The sequence below is a fragment of the Chamaea fasciata genome, unplaced genomic scaffold (assembly GCF_029207755.1).
Source record: "Chamaea fasciata isolate MVZ Bird 193981 ecotype frontalis unplaced genomic scaffold, bChaFas1.0.hap1 SCAF_1, whole genome shotgun sequence".
NCBI lineage: Eukaryota > Metazoa > Chordata > Aves > Passeriformes > Sylviidae > Chamaea > Chamaea fasciata.
Window position 1 is genome coordinate 83,453,808 of NW_027094086.1, and position 16,951 is coordinate 83,470,758.

The 16,951-nt window shown below is 41.1% G+C and overlaps 1 protein-coding gene across 2 annotated transcripts; it reads left to right on the forward strand.

Annotated features, from left to right (window-relative positions):
* Positions 1 to 5,189: 5,189 nt before the first annotated feature.
* Positions 5,190 to 16,707, forward strand: LOC136291802 (heterochromatin-associated protein MENT-like). 2 transcript variants are annotated; one of them, XM_066186913.1, is made up of 8 exons: positions 5,190 to 5,240; positions 6,703 to 6,878; positions 7,912 to 7,998; positions 9,556 to 9,693; positions 11,639 to 11,756; positions 12,520 to 12,662; positions 14,680 to 14,847; positions 15,740 to 16,707. In XM_066186913.1, exons 2-8 carry the CDS (start codon positions 6,711 to 6,713, stop codon positions 16,139 to 16,141), a joined length of 1,224 nt encoding a protein of 407 aa, XP_066043010.1. In that variant the 5' UTR covers positions 5,190 to 5,240; positions 6,703 to 6,710; the 3' UTR covers positions 16,142 to 16,707. The 2 variants fall into 2 exon arrangements, with proteins under 2 accessions (XP_066043010.1, XP_066043018.1); XM_066186921.1 differs by lacking the exons at positions 5,190 to 5,240; positions 6,703 to 6,878; positions 7,912 to 7,998; ... (1 more) ...; positions 11,639 to 11,756; positions 12,520 to 12,662 and adding an exon at positions 13,868 to 13,976.
* The last annotated feature ends 244 nt before the right edge of the window (positions 16,708 to 16,951 follow it).

Sequence of the window (16,951 nt, forward strand, 5' to 3'; positions counted from 1 at the left end):
ATAAATAAGAAGTCTGACCACAGGCTATGGCCCAGAACAGCACCTTCCAAATATCCCTTTTGACCATGTTCAAGAATGAACAAGCAATGTGAAAAAAATGAACCTTCCACACATCCCTCTTGCCCATGAACAATAATGAACAAGCCACGCTGGCAGCATCAGTTCCCTCTGGTGACTTGGGAGGGCAGAAGTTGTGCCATCCCTGTGGCCATAAGGAATAGCATAAAGTTTTGCAGCCATTGTGGTAGTCCAACTATGTGTCAGAGAACATTACATAAGACAAGAGGACTGAATGCAGGAGGGAGGTACCACAAAAGTATTTACTCTCAACAAATTCCACCCATAATTACAACTTGCTCCACCTCCCCAGAAGGTATTCTATTTTGAACTACATCTCCCTTCAAATATATCCACATCTTCTTCCCTGTACAAAGTACTACTTCTAAAATCCTCCCTTGCCTATAAGCCACAGCTCAGGATTTAGTTGTCTGTCCCTCAGGACCCACCCCAGTGCAGCCCAGATGAGTGCTATTGACTTGGCTCTACTGAGAAGTTTGTTCTTTAGGTGTGGAAGAACACGTAAGTGAAGGCTGTGAAAAATAAAAACAGTGAAAACAGAACCTTAGAGGCTCTCTGAGGAACTACAGCACCGTGACTGCCAGCTGACGAGAGGTGCAAAGGGTCAAACAGGCTGGGTTGGGTACCCAGACACTCCCAGTCTCAGCTTTCCTTGAAAAGTACACATTCCGGTGTAAGACTTGGAATACAAGTGAAAAAAAAGAAGAAAAGGAACCCATCCAGGGGGGTGACCCTCTGCAGAGGTCATCTACTGCAAGCAACACTGGAGCTGCTTCATTTGTGCTTGCCTGCATTATTGTCATGGTAACTAGCATCTGCCTCTCAGGTCAGGCTATCCCCTCCAGAAACAGAGAACTGTCAGGGTAGAAGTGGCCATTTGAGATCATCTGGTCCCACCCACTTTGCAAACAGGCTAAGCTGATGCTGGTTGCACAGGGCAATATCCAGTTGAGTTTTGAACACCTGTCTCCAACAATGGAGGATACATAAGCTCTCTTGGCAACCAGTGTATGACCATCCTCATAAGTGACCATCTTCATCCTCTCATGTCCGGATTGAATTTCATGTTTTCAGCCTGTGCCCATTGCCTCTTGTAATTTGTCATGGTTTGACACTGGTCAGACACCAGGCACTCACAAAAGTTGCTCACTCATCCTCCCCTGACACAGCTGGGCAGAGGAGAGAGAAAAAATAATTGACAAAGGGCTCATGAATTGAGATAAGGATCAGGAGAAAACACTTCAAGGGCAAAACAGGCTTGGCTTAGAGGTACAAAGTGAATTTACTACAAACCAAATCAGAGGAGGATAATAGGAAATAAAATAAGCCCTTAAAACACCTTTTCTTCCCCCAGCCCCTCCCTCCTTCCCATCAACAGTGCAGGGAGACAGGGCATGGGGGTTTCAGTCAGTTCAGTCAGAGGTTTTCTTCCGCTGCTCCAGGAGAGGAGTTCTTCCCTTGCGACATCGTGGGGTCCCTCCCATGAGAGACAGTTCTCTGGGGACTTCTCCAGCATGGGTCCACTCTCACAAGCAGCAGTCCTCCCAAAACTGCTGTGGTGTGAGTCATTCTTTCATGGAGTGCAGTCCTCCAAGAACAGGCTGCTCCAGCCTGGAAGCAGGACCCCACTCTCCACCGGGTCTTCCACTGGACCACAATTTCTCTAATTGGCCCAGCTTTGGGCCAAAAAGATGGGCAGTATGTCCATCTTCAGAGCCTTCAGGAATTGGCTCTGCTGGACATGGTGGAAGCTTCTGGCAGCTTCTCACAGAAGCCACCTCTGTGGCCTCCCTGCTACCAAAAATCAGGCCATGCAAAACTCACGGGAGCCTCTGAGAAGAGCCTGGTTCCTTCTTTGTTACATCCCATAAGGCATTTGTCAAGTAACAGGCGCAACATGACTGCATTTTCAAATAACTGTTTTCAACAAGCCTTGGGTTTGTTCTGTATCATCAAAATTTGCAACTTCAGGTCCATGAACTCCTCTTTGAAAAGTCACAGTAACTTTGAAAACTAAAGAAAGAAGTACTTGCAGGAAACTGAGAAAGCAAGCCTCAACACAAACATGTTCTGGGCATGGACTACTTGTCACTTAGTGATTCCATGCTTGTCAAAACACAGCATATTAACATGCTTTCAGTTTATTCTAGAATGAAAGATGGGAGTTTTGTGTTCCAGTACCAATCTCAGATTCATAAAATAATCCCTGGCACTCTGTGGTAGATGGACTTCATGAAAAGCACAAATGGTAGACATAGGTTACATTCATAATGCCAAGAAAATTTACAGTGTTGGTGTACTGTTAGTATTCAAGATAAGGACATGTAAACCCCCTCTGCTTTCTAACTGCAATTCAAATGCATCTGTAATAGATATACTGTATTAAATTCCTGTATCAAAAATTGTGTGTATTAAACTTTGCAGTGGGATGTAAAAACCCTGGATTCCTGGAAACAATTCCAGGGCGTCTCTTTACATTCCACAGTCTTTTCTTAGTCCAAAGGTGTTATCTCGACATCTGCCAGAGAGGTAACCAGGAAACGGCCCATTAAGCATGGGCTGACCACATCTTCACAGTTCATCAGGAGATCTGATACCAATCTGGGCAGAGGGTGGCAGGAACCTTCCAACAGAAGATTTGGAGACTTTTCATTCAGATGTCTTTTCAATTTCTCAGGAAACTCTTTCAGATATCCCTTGCAGGATACCGGACATTTCAATGATTGTGTTATGCACATGATGTCGTGTTCTTCGGGTTCTTTGTTACTGTCTTGTTTATGCCTCAGGGTAGAAAAATGGTATAAAATACCTACCCTGAGACCCCGAATTTGTGGGCAGTACTCCGGAGAAGCACCCTTTGCTGCTCCCGGATTGTCCACCCAACATTCGATCGATGTTGTCCTGATTTATCGTGGCGTTTTCTGAAATTGGTTTTCAAATTTGTTAAATAAATCTTTGATTTTTGGAATTAGCTTTGATCAATTATAACACATCCATATTTTAAAGGTTTTATTTTAACACCAGAAACTGGCACAAGAACCCCCGTCTTTCACGTGTTATTTATAGTCCTGTCTTTAGAGTTCTATTGCAACAGATGTGATATTTGGTCTCATTTTCTTCTCAGGGAACATACCTGAATAGAATTTTTTGCAGAGTAGAAATCCATAATTGGACTTAGTCTAACACTGATTTTAAATTCTGATGCTTATTACTAGCAATAACTGCAAGAGAATTCATCTTCAACATATGCCCAAAAGGTCTACTCAGAATGGATCATTTACAAAGTACAGGTGTAGGGCTATGGTAATCAATCAGTCAGAAAGATACAGCCTCCCTGCTGAGCCAGATAGGAATGAAAGATGGCTTCAAAAAAGACAAAATTTCTTCATCAGTATGCCAGAGGAAAATTACTGGTTTTATCAAAAAGCTTTTTTATGACCACTTGTCAAAGGTCAATCCACTTGAAGTCTTTAGGTCAGGTGTTGTGATGCGGTGAAACCTTATTTTTACCATTCTGTCTGCATCAATTAATTATTTTCTCTCACTGTTTACATCTGGAACTGCAAAACCAAGAGCACTTGTTTGCCTAATGTGCTCTCTTCTGTAACTCAAATGCCTCTTACCAAACAGGATCTTGCAGCAGCTGGTTTATACCACAAAGAGTGTCTGCACAGTTTGGGAGCCCTTTCTTAATTTTCCTGTATTTTTGGCCAATCTTTGTAGCTTGTAGTACCACTAACTCCTTGGGAGTTTTTCTTCTATGAATTTATGTAGAAAACAAACAACAGCAGATTAAGATACACAGCAGAAACATTTCTTAAACTCATAAGTAAATATAACAATGCACAATACATTTCTGAAGCAAGAAAATAAGATGAACATTCAAGGCACAAAACCTGCACTTTAAAACAAAAGGTATGAAGAAAGTGCGGCACACCTCTCTTGAAAACTTGCATGGCACATGCAGCAGTCAAATTTTAGGCATCTAGAAGCACTAAAATATAATCTTGGTTCAAAACACAAACTTCATACTTATGCTTTTTCCACATAGGTTGACAGTATGCAGGTAATATATTTACTCAGCATGTGCCATACTGGTGGGCAGGGGCCATTCTTAACTAAGATTGAATGTAGCAGAAAAGACAGATAATTATCACAAATTAAATTTATCAATACAATTTAATCTGAGTTACATAGATTAAGATCAGAATTACACTGATTTAAAGTGAAACATTTGTGTACATCTTTCATTACGCCTTTGCTGATACCCAGTTTTACACATTATCCTGTTTCTGCTCCCTACTCTTATATTACAGTTTCAGTAAAATAACTCATTGCAAGCCTTTCCAAGCAACTTTCCAGCTTTTGGTGGATGCTTCAAGCTCTCTAACTTCATGAGAGAGGGATAATAAGCTCAGTACAATGCAGGGCCTGTAAATACCTAAAGCACCTTCACTGACTTTGCTAAGACCAGAAGCGTTTCAAAACAACATCCACCAGTTCAAATGAGCCCAGCATTCACTCTTATTTCATTACGTATTTTAGGTGACTGTGTAAATACCTTCTGAACTTCCTTTGTGATCTGTTTTCTTTAAAAACATAGCAAAAACGCCAAATATCCTTGTAGGAAACAAGAGTTTTATGTGACCTGAGATTTACAAGTATTTAAATGGGCCCCCTCAGATTTAACCAGAGGATCAATGAGATTAACAGTCTATTTCAATATTCCCTTTTAGCCACAACTTCGAGATCAGTTTCTATTAATTTCCCCAGCTGGTACAGAGAAAAGGAAGCTGTAAAATTACTTCACCATATCTGTTGGCAATGCAGTGTGGTTGAATTATTTTCTGCAATTCCTACTTTTTTGCAGGCCAAACTCCAAGGTTGCAGAGGACACCTGTAGGGAAGTGGAATACTGTTCCAGGACATGCACCCACTAACAGTGACCTTGAATTGAGGAGGTCTCTAAGTTCTGAGATCAAGTGATAGAGAGGAGGACTAGGAATAAAGGAGGGAATCTGCACATTTAATGCCAGAAGAGGATGTAGATAAGAAAAGGGATGTGCAAATATTTCTACATTTCCAAAAGTACTCATTGCCCCACACCACCACAGATCCTGACTGAAGACACATCGTAACTCTTTTCTCCGTCAGGATTCCAGGTAATTAGATATTAATTTCAAGATAACTTGCTTCTATTTAAAAGTCTTAAATATTCACTTAAAATTCTCTGGAACTGAGTGGTTAAAAGATGGCACAAAAGTCATCAAGGGGCAGGGAGTGCTTATTTTTTACTATGAAGTGTAGCCCTTAGGAAAACCCTGTGCCAAAGCACAGCAAACAGAATGCAAACTGGAGTTGGGCAAAACCTACAGAGCCTGTGAGAGCAGAAAATTTCCTGACCTGTAGGAAGGGTGCCTTAATCACCAGGGTGTATCAACATCTCCATGAGCAGCAGTAAGATATGTGATTTGAAGGACCTAAAAATGCTTAGGTTTGAGCTAGGCTGCATGGCCTTCACCTCTGAAGCACTTCTGGGGATGCTTCAAAGCTGTTGCAGAGCTTTAGGATGCTTTAAAAACAGAACTTGAGTATTTCAGAGGCTCCAAGTATCTCTGACACTTCATGGGAGCAGCTCGCTTTGAGCACTGCAGTTTTGATTTAGCCACACAAATTGTGGGTGAAGATGAGTTTAAATGTCCAGCTGCTGTTGTTGACCTAATGCTTAAATTTTACTTGGTGCCATCTCACACTGGCTTTACCAAATGTTTCATTAGTCTTTATGCTGATGAAGACACTGGAAATTTCTGACTTTGTCCTAATACTTATCAAAGTATTAGATGGCCCAAAAAATGCCAATAGGATGTACCGGTTTGCTCTGTATCCATGTATGAAAAATCCGTTTAATCCTGGGGTTGCAGTTATTTGTTTTCTTTGGTTTTGTCCCGTAAAAACATACTTGGGAAAAGAAGCAGAACACAGATGGAAAATGTGCAGGATAAACCAGCAGGAAACCAGACAAAATTTGTTGTTGGTTAAAAGAGGAACTACTTGGGGTTGTATGTAAGATGAAGGAATTTTCTTGAAAAACAGAAATTAACAAATCCAGATACTGCTTCCAAATATGGGCTTACCTACATCAAGAACATGTAATCTGTATCTCTCCAGTAGCATTCAGGATATATGTAGTGAATCACCTGAATTCAGCTTTTTTTCAGCAGAAAATAATAGCACAGGAAGTTCAAACAAATAGAAAAAAGCCCAAAGCAACAGTGATAAATTATTCATTATTCTCTTTCAGAATCAAAGAACAACTATGAAAATTAGAGAAAGAGCAAATAAGTTTTTGAAACAAGTCTAAACTCTGAAAACATTTCTAGCTAAAATTGTACTCAACTGATAAACCTGGCAAGGACACTGAAAGTGATGATGAAAGAAAAGTTAATGCACGTCTTAGAAAGAGACATATTAGTTGACTGTACCTGGTCTCAGTGCAGTGTTTTACCCAGGGATACCTTCAGACTGTATTTGAGAGGTGCAGGCAATCACCCACTGGTAGCTTTGAACTTTTTAAAAGAAGTGAAGAGGCAGTCACCATCTCTCTCTGACATTCCTTTGTCTCAGGTGTACCAATGGAATCTCTCTCAGTATCAACCAACAGCTTTACTCTGGACCTTTACAAAAAGCTGAATGAAACTTCCAAAGGCCAAAACATTTTCTTTTCTCCTTGGAGTATTGCAACTGCTCTTGCCATGGTCCACCTGGGTGCAAAAGGTGACACCGCAAGTCAGATGGCTGAGGTAAGCTCTGAAATCAGCTGTGTACCACCTTACAGGGAGTTCCTACATACATTGAACTGTTATTCTACCAATGGAGAACAGCAGGGAACAACCTGGGAGGACAGTGATCTGCAATGCTGACAGCATGAGCGGAGCTCTCCTCTGTACGAACACTATGGCAGGTCACTTCCACTTTATTTCCAAGATCTCTGCTCTCCACCAACCCTAAGTTTAGCTTACACTTACAGTTCACAGAGCACTGCAAGTGGTCTGCCAAAGAGAGGTTATTGACATTAGCGACTACCATCAGTCTTGCTTGGAGCTCTATGTTCCATTTTAACTGTCCTCTGAACAGTATACTTAACCTAACCTATAGCTCAAATAGTAATGAAGAGACACCATTATTTAAAAAAATGAATATGGAGCTAAGATATGCTAGAGGAAGGAGATACAGATAATACGACTACTTGTAGACCTCAGCTGGTTCTGGCAGCAGTATTTCTGCTTTCTCATACTGCACACAGAAGTTAGCAAGCTCTCCTGAACATGTGTTTGGCTGCACAGGAGAGGCACAAGTCTCTGTGACATAGTTAGTCCATAAAAATGGTAATTCTTCCACGAGTAATGGAGATATGTGAGTATTGAAAATATCAGTCATAGAATATACTGAGTTGTAAGGGACCCATGAGGATCATTAAGTCCAACTCCGGCCCTGCTCAGGACACCACAAGAGTCACACCATGTGGTTGAGAGTGTTGTCCAAACACTTCTTGAACTCTGTCAGGTTTGGTGTTGCGACCACCTCCCCGGGGAGCCTGTTCCAGTCACAACTCTGATGTATTACTAAGCAGTCTATGTGGCTAAAATCTATGTAGTAATGATACAGTTACAGATACTTAATCAAGAGTAGAGTCTTGTTCTCAACAACTTCAACAGACTATCACTGGGCATGGGTGGTGAATTACTGTAGAAAACTAAGATGCTTACAACCCTTGGGCATATTAATCTCTAACAAACAACCTGTATTTATGAATATTTATAATCATCATCACAGGTTCTTCATTTTAACCAGACCGCAAGAGAAGAAGGTTCATCTGAGACAACAAGGCCTTCTCCAGCAAGACCAAAGAAAAGAAAGATGGTATTTATTACAACAAAAGACTCAGAGATAAAAACCTCTGAGAATGGCATAGTCCAATGCAACTACTGCTTTAGGCTTTTGACATCTTGTTTTTAGTCTATTATCTACTGTCTTGGTTCAGTAAGAACTATATACAGAAAAAGTGAACAAGCAGGTAATATGACTGCAAAACTTATGAATTCAGTCTTTCAAAAGCAGAACTGAGACACTAACAGCATTTTGATTTGCCATAATACTGTCTCACTTGTTTTTAGCTCGACTGTGGAAATATAAAAAAATTATTGGTCCTAATATGTTTTGGACAATTCCATCTCTTATTACCTTCAGGTTGGTGGGTTGCTTCTTTTCTATAGTGATAAACAACAACTGCATTCACACCTGACTCTAGCCTACCCAATAAAGTCCCTTTATCTGCCCCACATCAGGCAGACAAATTTCCCCTTTAAGGTAATGTGTGTTGACTCAACCTTGCTCATCAGCTCCACAGAGACTTGCCAGCAGGAGAAACTGCCCAGATCTTTTTCAACAAATGAACTCCCACATCACTAAAAAGTATTAAACTCAAAGCCATGATTTTTTCAGCATAGAAACTAAAAGACAGCTGAAATTAAATTAGACTAACTGCAAGTAAAAAGGGCAGGGGGATTATGTAATTCTCTCCCTTGATGGTGTGAGATGGTTCTTCAAGATGAATCACTGCACATAACTCACTGACTTCATAAATTACAGCAAGGTCTGTCTAAAATTTTCCTTCAGGTATTTTCCTCTATTGCCTCTTTGTTCTGTTCCCATCCCATTGAAAAACTCAGCCTCTGCTATCCTATGTCCTCTGGCTACCAAGTTCTTTCCTAGGTCCCCTTCCTGGCAGTCCACATCTCAGCACGAGTGAGAAAAGATCACAGCAAGGAATGACAGACAAGTCACCCTGAGTCAGTGGCAGAGACTCTCAGTGTCTCGTGCAGGGCACAGCACATGATGTGGGGGAGGACACTGCATCCAGGCAGCTGGTGGAGAGCAGCTGGCAGCTCGTTCCTCCATTTACAAAGCAACAGCTGGCAAGCAATCCTCCCTAAAACCATTAACACTGACATCCAGAACAACTTCTCTCCAAAATCCAAACAAAACCAGAAAACACCCATGTGAAACAGGGAAGATTTGGATAGTTGTAAGTCCATGCCCTGACATTAGTTTCTGTGACGGTAGAACAGCTTCTCAAAAGCTGCCAGGGTGCATTGCTGGACCCTTGTGAAACTGAAAGGTCTTGTAAAACTGAAAATCAGGCCTGAAAATGACAAAACTGAAGAGACTCAGCTTCCTTGGAGCAGCATCAGATGATGCCCCCAAAAGCCTACAAAGCACTGCAGAAATAAATAATTGCCCTGCAGGTAGAAATCCATTAATCTAGCTATACACAGTGCTGCAAACATGCAACATGCTCAAAAAAGAGTTTAATTCTCTGAAATTCCTTTTTAATTAAAACAACATGAACAATTTAAAGAAACAGAGCAGGTGCAACAGAAAAAAAAAAATCCTTATTAATTGGTGTCTCTTTCCAAGGATCCTGAGCATGAGGGAGCAGAAAACATCCACTCTGGCTTCAGAAAGCTCCTGTCTGACATCAACAAACGCAGAAGCACTTACATGCTGAAGAGTGCCAACCGACTGTATGAGGAAAAGACCTACCCATTATTGCCTGTGAGTTGAACATCTTTACTTGGGAATATGTTCACATTAAGAGTGATTATCAATAGAGACGATGAAAAAATTCCAAATGGTAGCACTGGGGTTTGAGTGAGGACATGGGGACAGCCATAGAGGGCTAGCCTTGGACAGGCAAGAGGTCCACCTCTTTTCAGCAGTGGGCAATAGTTCGGCAAGTGCATGAGAAAGCTGTGTAGTGATTCTTCTCCATAATCTGCTGTGGCCACCAACTGATCCGCAGCTCAGGGACTTCTTGATCCAGAGGGCATGTCTACTTAAGAGACCCTGATGAGCTGTTGTTTCAGGATTTTGCACATTTGTCTTTTGAATCCACTTCAGCCCTCAGCACCAGGATTTCCACAACTGAACTAAACACTGCAAGAAGTGCTTTTTGAGCTTGCTGCCTGCTGGCATCGCTGTTGGTTTGTTTCTGTTCTGAAGAACATTTCCCCACATCTCTGATCACCCTCATCCCCTGTGTCTGTATCTTTCCTACTGTAGCATTTCTAAGACTGGGGAGGCCACAGTGCGAACTCAGACAGTGGACACACTATAGTATTATAAATTGTCATTATAGAAATTTCTCTTTTGTTGCCTACTCTTTTCTTCATAGTTCTTAAAGTTTTATTTGCATTTTTGGCCATGATTAGGCAGATTATTTTCATGCACCTGTCCATTACAGCTTCAATACCTTATTCCTAAACCATAACAATCATTTCCTATATCTTACACTTTATGGGATTACCAATAAATATGTTCATATATATATATTTTTTTTAATGTAAACATCGAGGATTTGGTTTTATAGAAAAAATATTGTAGCACAGATGCCAGTATACATATCCCTGGTACTCCAGTAGTAATAACCCTTCACTGTGAATGTTCTTTCCTCCTACTCTTGGTTTCCACTCTTTTAAACAAATGAGACCTATCTCTGTAGTACCATGGATGCTCAGCCTTTGGTGACAAGTCCTACAAAATGCGTTTCGCTACCCCAAAAAGACTGTAATGGCACAGCCCTTTTACCCATATGCTTCCTAATACCTTCAGAAAACTCCAAAAGATTTGTGATTTTGGATTTCCTATTACAAAATGTTATTGACACTCCTCCAATAAGTCACAATAACCCATACATCACTACGCCCATTCTGTTAATTTGCCCCACACCGACTCATGAGCTTGTAATTATCTGTATCTCCGAAATCTTTTAAAAACTGATGTTGTATTAATCATCTTCCTGGTCCTTGGAGGGGGTTTTTAAATGAGATTACTGTTCTTTGATTTTGGAGTTTGTTTGGTTTCCTGAGTAATCAGCAATTTGTCCTTCTGAATGTGTATTGCTCATTTTCTCCATAATCTCATGTACATTTGCTTTACAGAGAATCGAGGGAATTTCCTGCTGGGAATCTCCATAAATGATTTCACAGCAGATAGCAATGTAAATGTTAATTCTGCTTTTCTGCCATGACTTTATTCTAGCAGAACATTCCTTTTATTGTCCTCACAAATTTTTGGCAGGCTCCTCATCCCTGAAGAAAACTAAAACCCCTTGTTCAACTTTATATGAGACTATTCTTCCAACTTGTACCCAACACTACTTCATAAAGCAGGAAGAAAAGTATTTAAATTACATAAAAATGTCATTTTGAGAAATTAAAAAATGTAAAGGTTTCATGGGTATTTCAAAATTTAAAATTTCCACCTTTGATTTCAAACACAAAAGTTTGAAGTATCAGTTTCATTGAGACTGAAGTTTGATCAGTCCTTAATATTTAGAATAGAATATATCAGACCTTATTATAAAGGTTACTGCATATAAACTAAATTTTCTTAAATTATGTATTAGCAGATTGCATAATCTGTTAAACTGATCGTTATTAACATTTTTATGACTCATGTTTAAGTAAATAAGCACACATTCTGTAATCCTATCTTTCAGAAGTTCTTACAACTCATTAGAAGCTATTACAATGCAAAGCCACAACCTGTAAACTTTAAGAGAGCTGCAGAACAAGTCAGAGCACAGATCAATTCATGGGTAGAAAATAAAACTGAGAGTAAGTATGACTCTGATGGCTTTTTTTTTTTTGTCTAACTTTCAAATATTTTGTATTTCCACATTTATTGCTCTTGCAGCCAAGGACCCATAAAAGGTGGAAACTCAGGGCAGTGAGGTGATGAGCAAAGTACAGCTAAATAGTCTGAAGAATGCCTCTCTCCAACCTAACTGCTGCCTCCTTACAAAGTCCTTCTCTCAATTCTTTATGCTGTAGCCTCCTCTGAACCATTGCTGTTCGAAGGGATGAATAGGTAGATCCTGTGTGGCTACACAATGATTAGTGAGGGTTTTACTTCTGCATTCCTCAGCTGCTTGCAAGCAACTTCACAGAACATCCAAGTTATTCTGCTTTATCCACTTTCCAATGCCATTTACTACCAAAACTCCAATAAATATAATTTTAAAAACCCCAGAGAATTCATAGAATGGTTTAGTTTGTTAGGGACCTTAAGGATCATCCCATTCCAACCCCCCTGCCATGGACAGGGACATCTTCCACTAGACCAGGTTGCTCAAAGTCCCACCCAACCTGGCCTTGAACACTTCCAGGGATGGAGCATCCACAACTTCTCTGGACAAAGGATACAGAGATACTTCAAAGGTCATTTTTACCACATGGACTACATAAAAATGTACAGTAAAAAACCCTCCCAAATATAAACTTCTTGAAAGAGAAGTAAGCACAGACAAGGAACAATTAAAATTCGGAAGTTATGCAGTCACACTGGAATAACAAACAGTCTCTTTGTCTGATTTTGAAGGGAAAATACAGAGTCTGCTACCTGCAGGATCTCTCCACTCTCGCACTGTGTTGGTCTTAGTAAATGCCATTTATTTCAAAGGAAAGTGGGAAAAGAAATTTCTGGAGAAAAATACTTCTGAGATGCCCTTCAGAATAAGCAAGGTAAATTCCTTGTCAATATGCCTGTTGCCCTATGTCAATACGTCTGTTCCTGAGGGGAAAATACTTCACCTGTATTTCATATGCCACTGCAACACAACTTATAGCTGAGCAAGTGGTATAAACTCAGGGAGAATAACAACTGTGAAAATAACTCAGCATTGTCTTATTCACGGATATCCATGAAAACTGGACTTTTAATTTACAGCTCAGTATCAAAATACTTGGGAACAGTTAAAGTTACTTTAAAAAAAAAAAAAAAAGTAAGCTAAACAGGTTGAGGAAAGTAGCTTAAGGACAAGAAGAAATTTCTCCAAGTACCATTTTCAGATGGGACCAGGTTGCTTTTGAGAGCAATGTTTACACACCTAGAGCTCAGTTCTGCTCTTGGGACCCTGAGAGATCTCATCCAGCTTTCCTTCCCACACGTACCCTGGGTGTTGTGTCAAACCTCACAGGGAATTTTCACGGGGTTTGTCATTTTAGCTGAGTGTTGTGAGGGTGATCTATTCAGACGGTCTATTCATTGAGCTAACAGTATTTAAAGGATCATGTACTGACAATTCCCAGTAGCTGACTGCACGCATATTTTTGGACTGTGTCAAAAGCAAGCAAAACTATTTGTCAATGGAAACAAACATTTTGTTTGACATAGATTAAGGGTGCAAATACCTTTTGTATGCTAGACAATGTGAAGCAATTGATGTGACTGTGTACCCAAAACCTACTACGCTATGTGTGCAGTTTTAGGATCCATCACAGCAGTTGGTTGTGGTGGGTGACCTTGGCCAGTCACCAGGTGTCCACCAAGACTCCCTATTACTGCCCCTTCTCAACAGGATAGGGGGAGAAAAATAGGATGAAAAGGTCATGGGTCAGGGAAAGAACAGGGAGAGCACTTACCCATTGCCATCAGGGGAAGAACAGGCTGAACTTCAAGAAATTAATTTATTGCCAATTCTCAGAGTAAGTTAGTGAAAAGTAAACCAAACATGAAGTGCCTCCCCCCGACCCCTCCCAGGCTCAACTCTACATGTGACTCACCTGTGCCTCAAAGCAGTGCAGGGGACTGGGCATGGGCTAATGTTGTAGTCAGCTCAATACATGTTGTCTCTACAGCTCCCACCTCCTCTTCCTCACACTTTTCCTCTGCTCAAGTGTGGGGTCCTCTCCATGGGATAAAGTCCCTCACATCCAATGTGGGTCCTTCCGTGGTCTGCAGTTTCTCAAGGACTGCTCCATTGTGAGTCCACTGTGGGGTCCCAGGTGATGCCAGAAAACCTGCTCCTGAGAAGGCTTCTCTCCACAGCATCACAGGTCCTGCCAGGAGCCTGCTCCAGGATGGGTTCTCCATGGGCTGTAGAGTGGATATTTGCATCACCATTGTCTTCACCATAGGCTGCAGGGGAATCTCAGCACCAGGGCCTGGAGCACCTTCTCCCCCTCCTTCCTCACTGACCTAGGTGTCTTCAGAGCAGTCATCATCTCACTTGGCTCTCCCCGCTGCTTTTTTCCAGCATATTTCTTAAATATGCAATCACAGAGGCACTACCAATGTCACTGACTGGCTCAGATTTGGACAGTAGCAGGTCCATCTTGGAGCCAGCTGAAACTGGCTCTGCCTGACAGAGGCATCTTATGATGTCTCCTCAGAGAAGCCATTCCTGCAGCTTTCCCACTACCATGCAAACCAAATACATTGGTGACAGAGAGGGTTTAATTCACAGAGTGAACAGCAAGGCCTGCAAAGAGAGTTACTTGACCATCATAGCTAACTCCTATATTTTAAATTTAGAAATACATTACATGGGATTCAGTTAGTAGGTATTTAGCTTATGTGTTTGTGCTAATGTTTTATAAAGACCTCAAAGACATTGAAAAGGTGGTGTACGTGATACTGTCTAAAGAAAAAGGTCCTGGGTATCTAGATGCTGCTGAATCTTGTATTTGTTTTCATTTCAATAAAACAAGTAAATACTTTTAATATATAAGGTAATTTTTATGTCTGATTTTTTTCCAGACCAAGACTAAACCAGTACAGATGATGTTTTTGAAAGATAAATTTTTCGTACTCCATGAAACCACCATGAAAATCAGAATTATTGAGCTGCCATATGTGGAAAATGAACTCAGCATGTTCATTCTCCTACCCGATGACATTAGTGATAACACTACTGGCCTGGAGTTGGTAAGGCTGACCTCCTGTTGCATCACATACACTATGAAACAGTAACAGAAACTGATAAAAAAAGTGAGGAAGAAGTAGAATGGCTTCAAAATCACAGTAGAATAGCTCTGATGTGCTCATACTTAGTTTCAGAAACTGTAACACCATGATTTTCAGCTTAGGATTCAGGACATGTGATCACAATGCAAACATAATACATCTAAAACCTATGTTTTAGATGACACACAAGTGTCTTAGACTATTTTGTATCCTCTTTCTCATTGCCAGTATAGCATAGGGAAGCCAAGGATCACCTCTGAATCACCATGCCCTAGAGTTGTCTTCTTCTGAGGGCTGTATGAATTCATTTTTATGTAATTTTCAGTCCAGATTTCCAGCTGATACTTTGTGATGAAGTTTCTCAAAGTAGATGCTGACTACCCTGACTCAGAAGGTGTCAACAGCAACTCATGACTATGCCAGGATCAGTTTCAGATTCTAAACAGAGCAGGGCAAATATTTTTATTTGTACCTAAGTTCCCATGCATCCCATTCAATTATCACTACTAAGAGAAAATTTATCCATATACACACACATCAAGCACCTATTGTTATTGTTATAAGTAATACATTGCAAAAAGAGCAATGTTCTTCACACCAGAGAAAAAAATAATAAACTACTCAGAGGCTTCACGCCTACACCTTGCCACCTTTAAGAAAATAAATAGGAGTATAAGTCACTCAGCACTTTGTACGACCATGCCTTCTAAATATGATGCACATTCCATCTGTAGTCACTGCTGGTAGTTGAGTCTTGTTTTACATGTTCTTGATAAGCATTAAGACACTGGTCTGTGCATGTCTTGTCTCTGTCCTTCACATTCCAAATGTTTTCCTCCTCAACATATTGCAGGTGGAAAGAGAGCTGACGTATGAGAAGTTGGCTGAATGGACCAAATCAGCAAATATGATGAAAGCTGAAGTGGATCTGTACCTGCCCAAGTTGAAGGTGGAAGTGAATTATGATCTTAAATCCCCTCTGAGCAGCATGGGGATACAAAATGCTTTTGACCCAGGTCAGGCTGATTTCACAGGGATGTCAGTGAAGAAGGATCTTTTCATCTCACAAGTTATTCACAAAGCTTTTGTGGAAGTCAATGAAGAAGGTACTGAGGCAGCAGCTGCCACAGGTGTCTTGATGATGAGATCAAGAGTTCCAACAATCACTTTCAAAGCTGACCACCCTTTTCTTTTCTTCATCAGACACAACAAATCACAAACCATCCTCTTCTTTGGCAGGTTTTGCTCGCCCTAGTCAGTGAGCCCTTGCCCTGCAGAGCAGGAGACGCTTGCTAGCACAGAAGCAAACCCCAAACCTGAAGCTCTCTGCAATCAGGGGAATGGGACTTGAACCCCTTCGTCATCAGACCACACACCCTGGTGCCTCAGGCACATCTCCTCCAATGTCTCCTTCCTGAGATGAAGGGACAACCGTGGCAGGGCCACAGGGAGTGTGCAATGCCTTGCACGCACAGAGCAATCCTCGCTGTCATTCAGATTAAGCCATCGTGGGTATCTCTGTCCTTACCACCATAAGCTATGGCATTTCTACCTCTCCCACTCACAGCACTGGGAACAAATATATTTTGCTAAAGGCTTTCTCCTCACCCTCATGAAGAGGGGTGCTTATCCTGATGTGGTCAGAATGTACTCCCAGCCTGTAACAATCAGACCCAGCTCTTGCTTTTTAGCCCTAGACTAAGCCCTTGAGTTATTGCTGTAGGCAGATCTTCCCAACCTTCACCTTATGATCGTCCCTTTGCTTTTTTTCCACATCTCAGCTGCAACTATTCATCAGCTCCCAATAACCCTCATGCTACTCCACAGATTCCTTTTAATAAAATAAAATAAAAAAAAAATATATACACCTCTCTTAGGGCTATTTGCCTCAGTCAGACCCTCAGGAATGTGAGGAAGGGTTAAGCCCGTACGATGTCTGGCTACAGCAACAGCTCAATTTGGCTCAAAGCAATCCTAGCTTCAGAAATAAGTAACAGTAATTAATAACCCCTCTTGGACCGGGGGTGTTTTCTGTCAGCTCTGCCACGAGAGGGAGGCAGAGCTG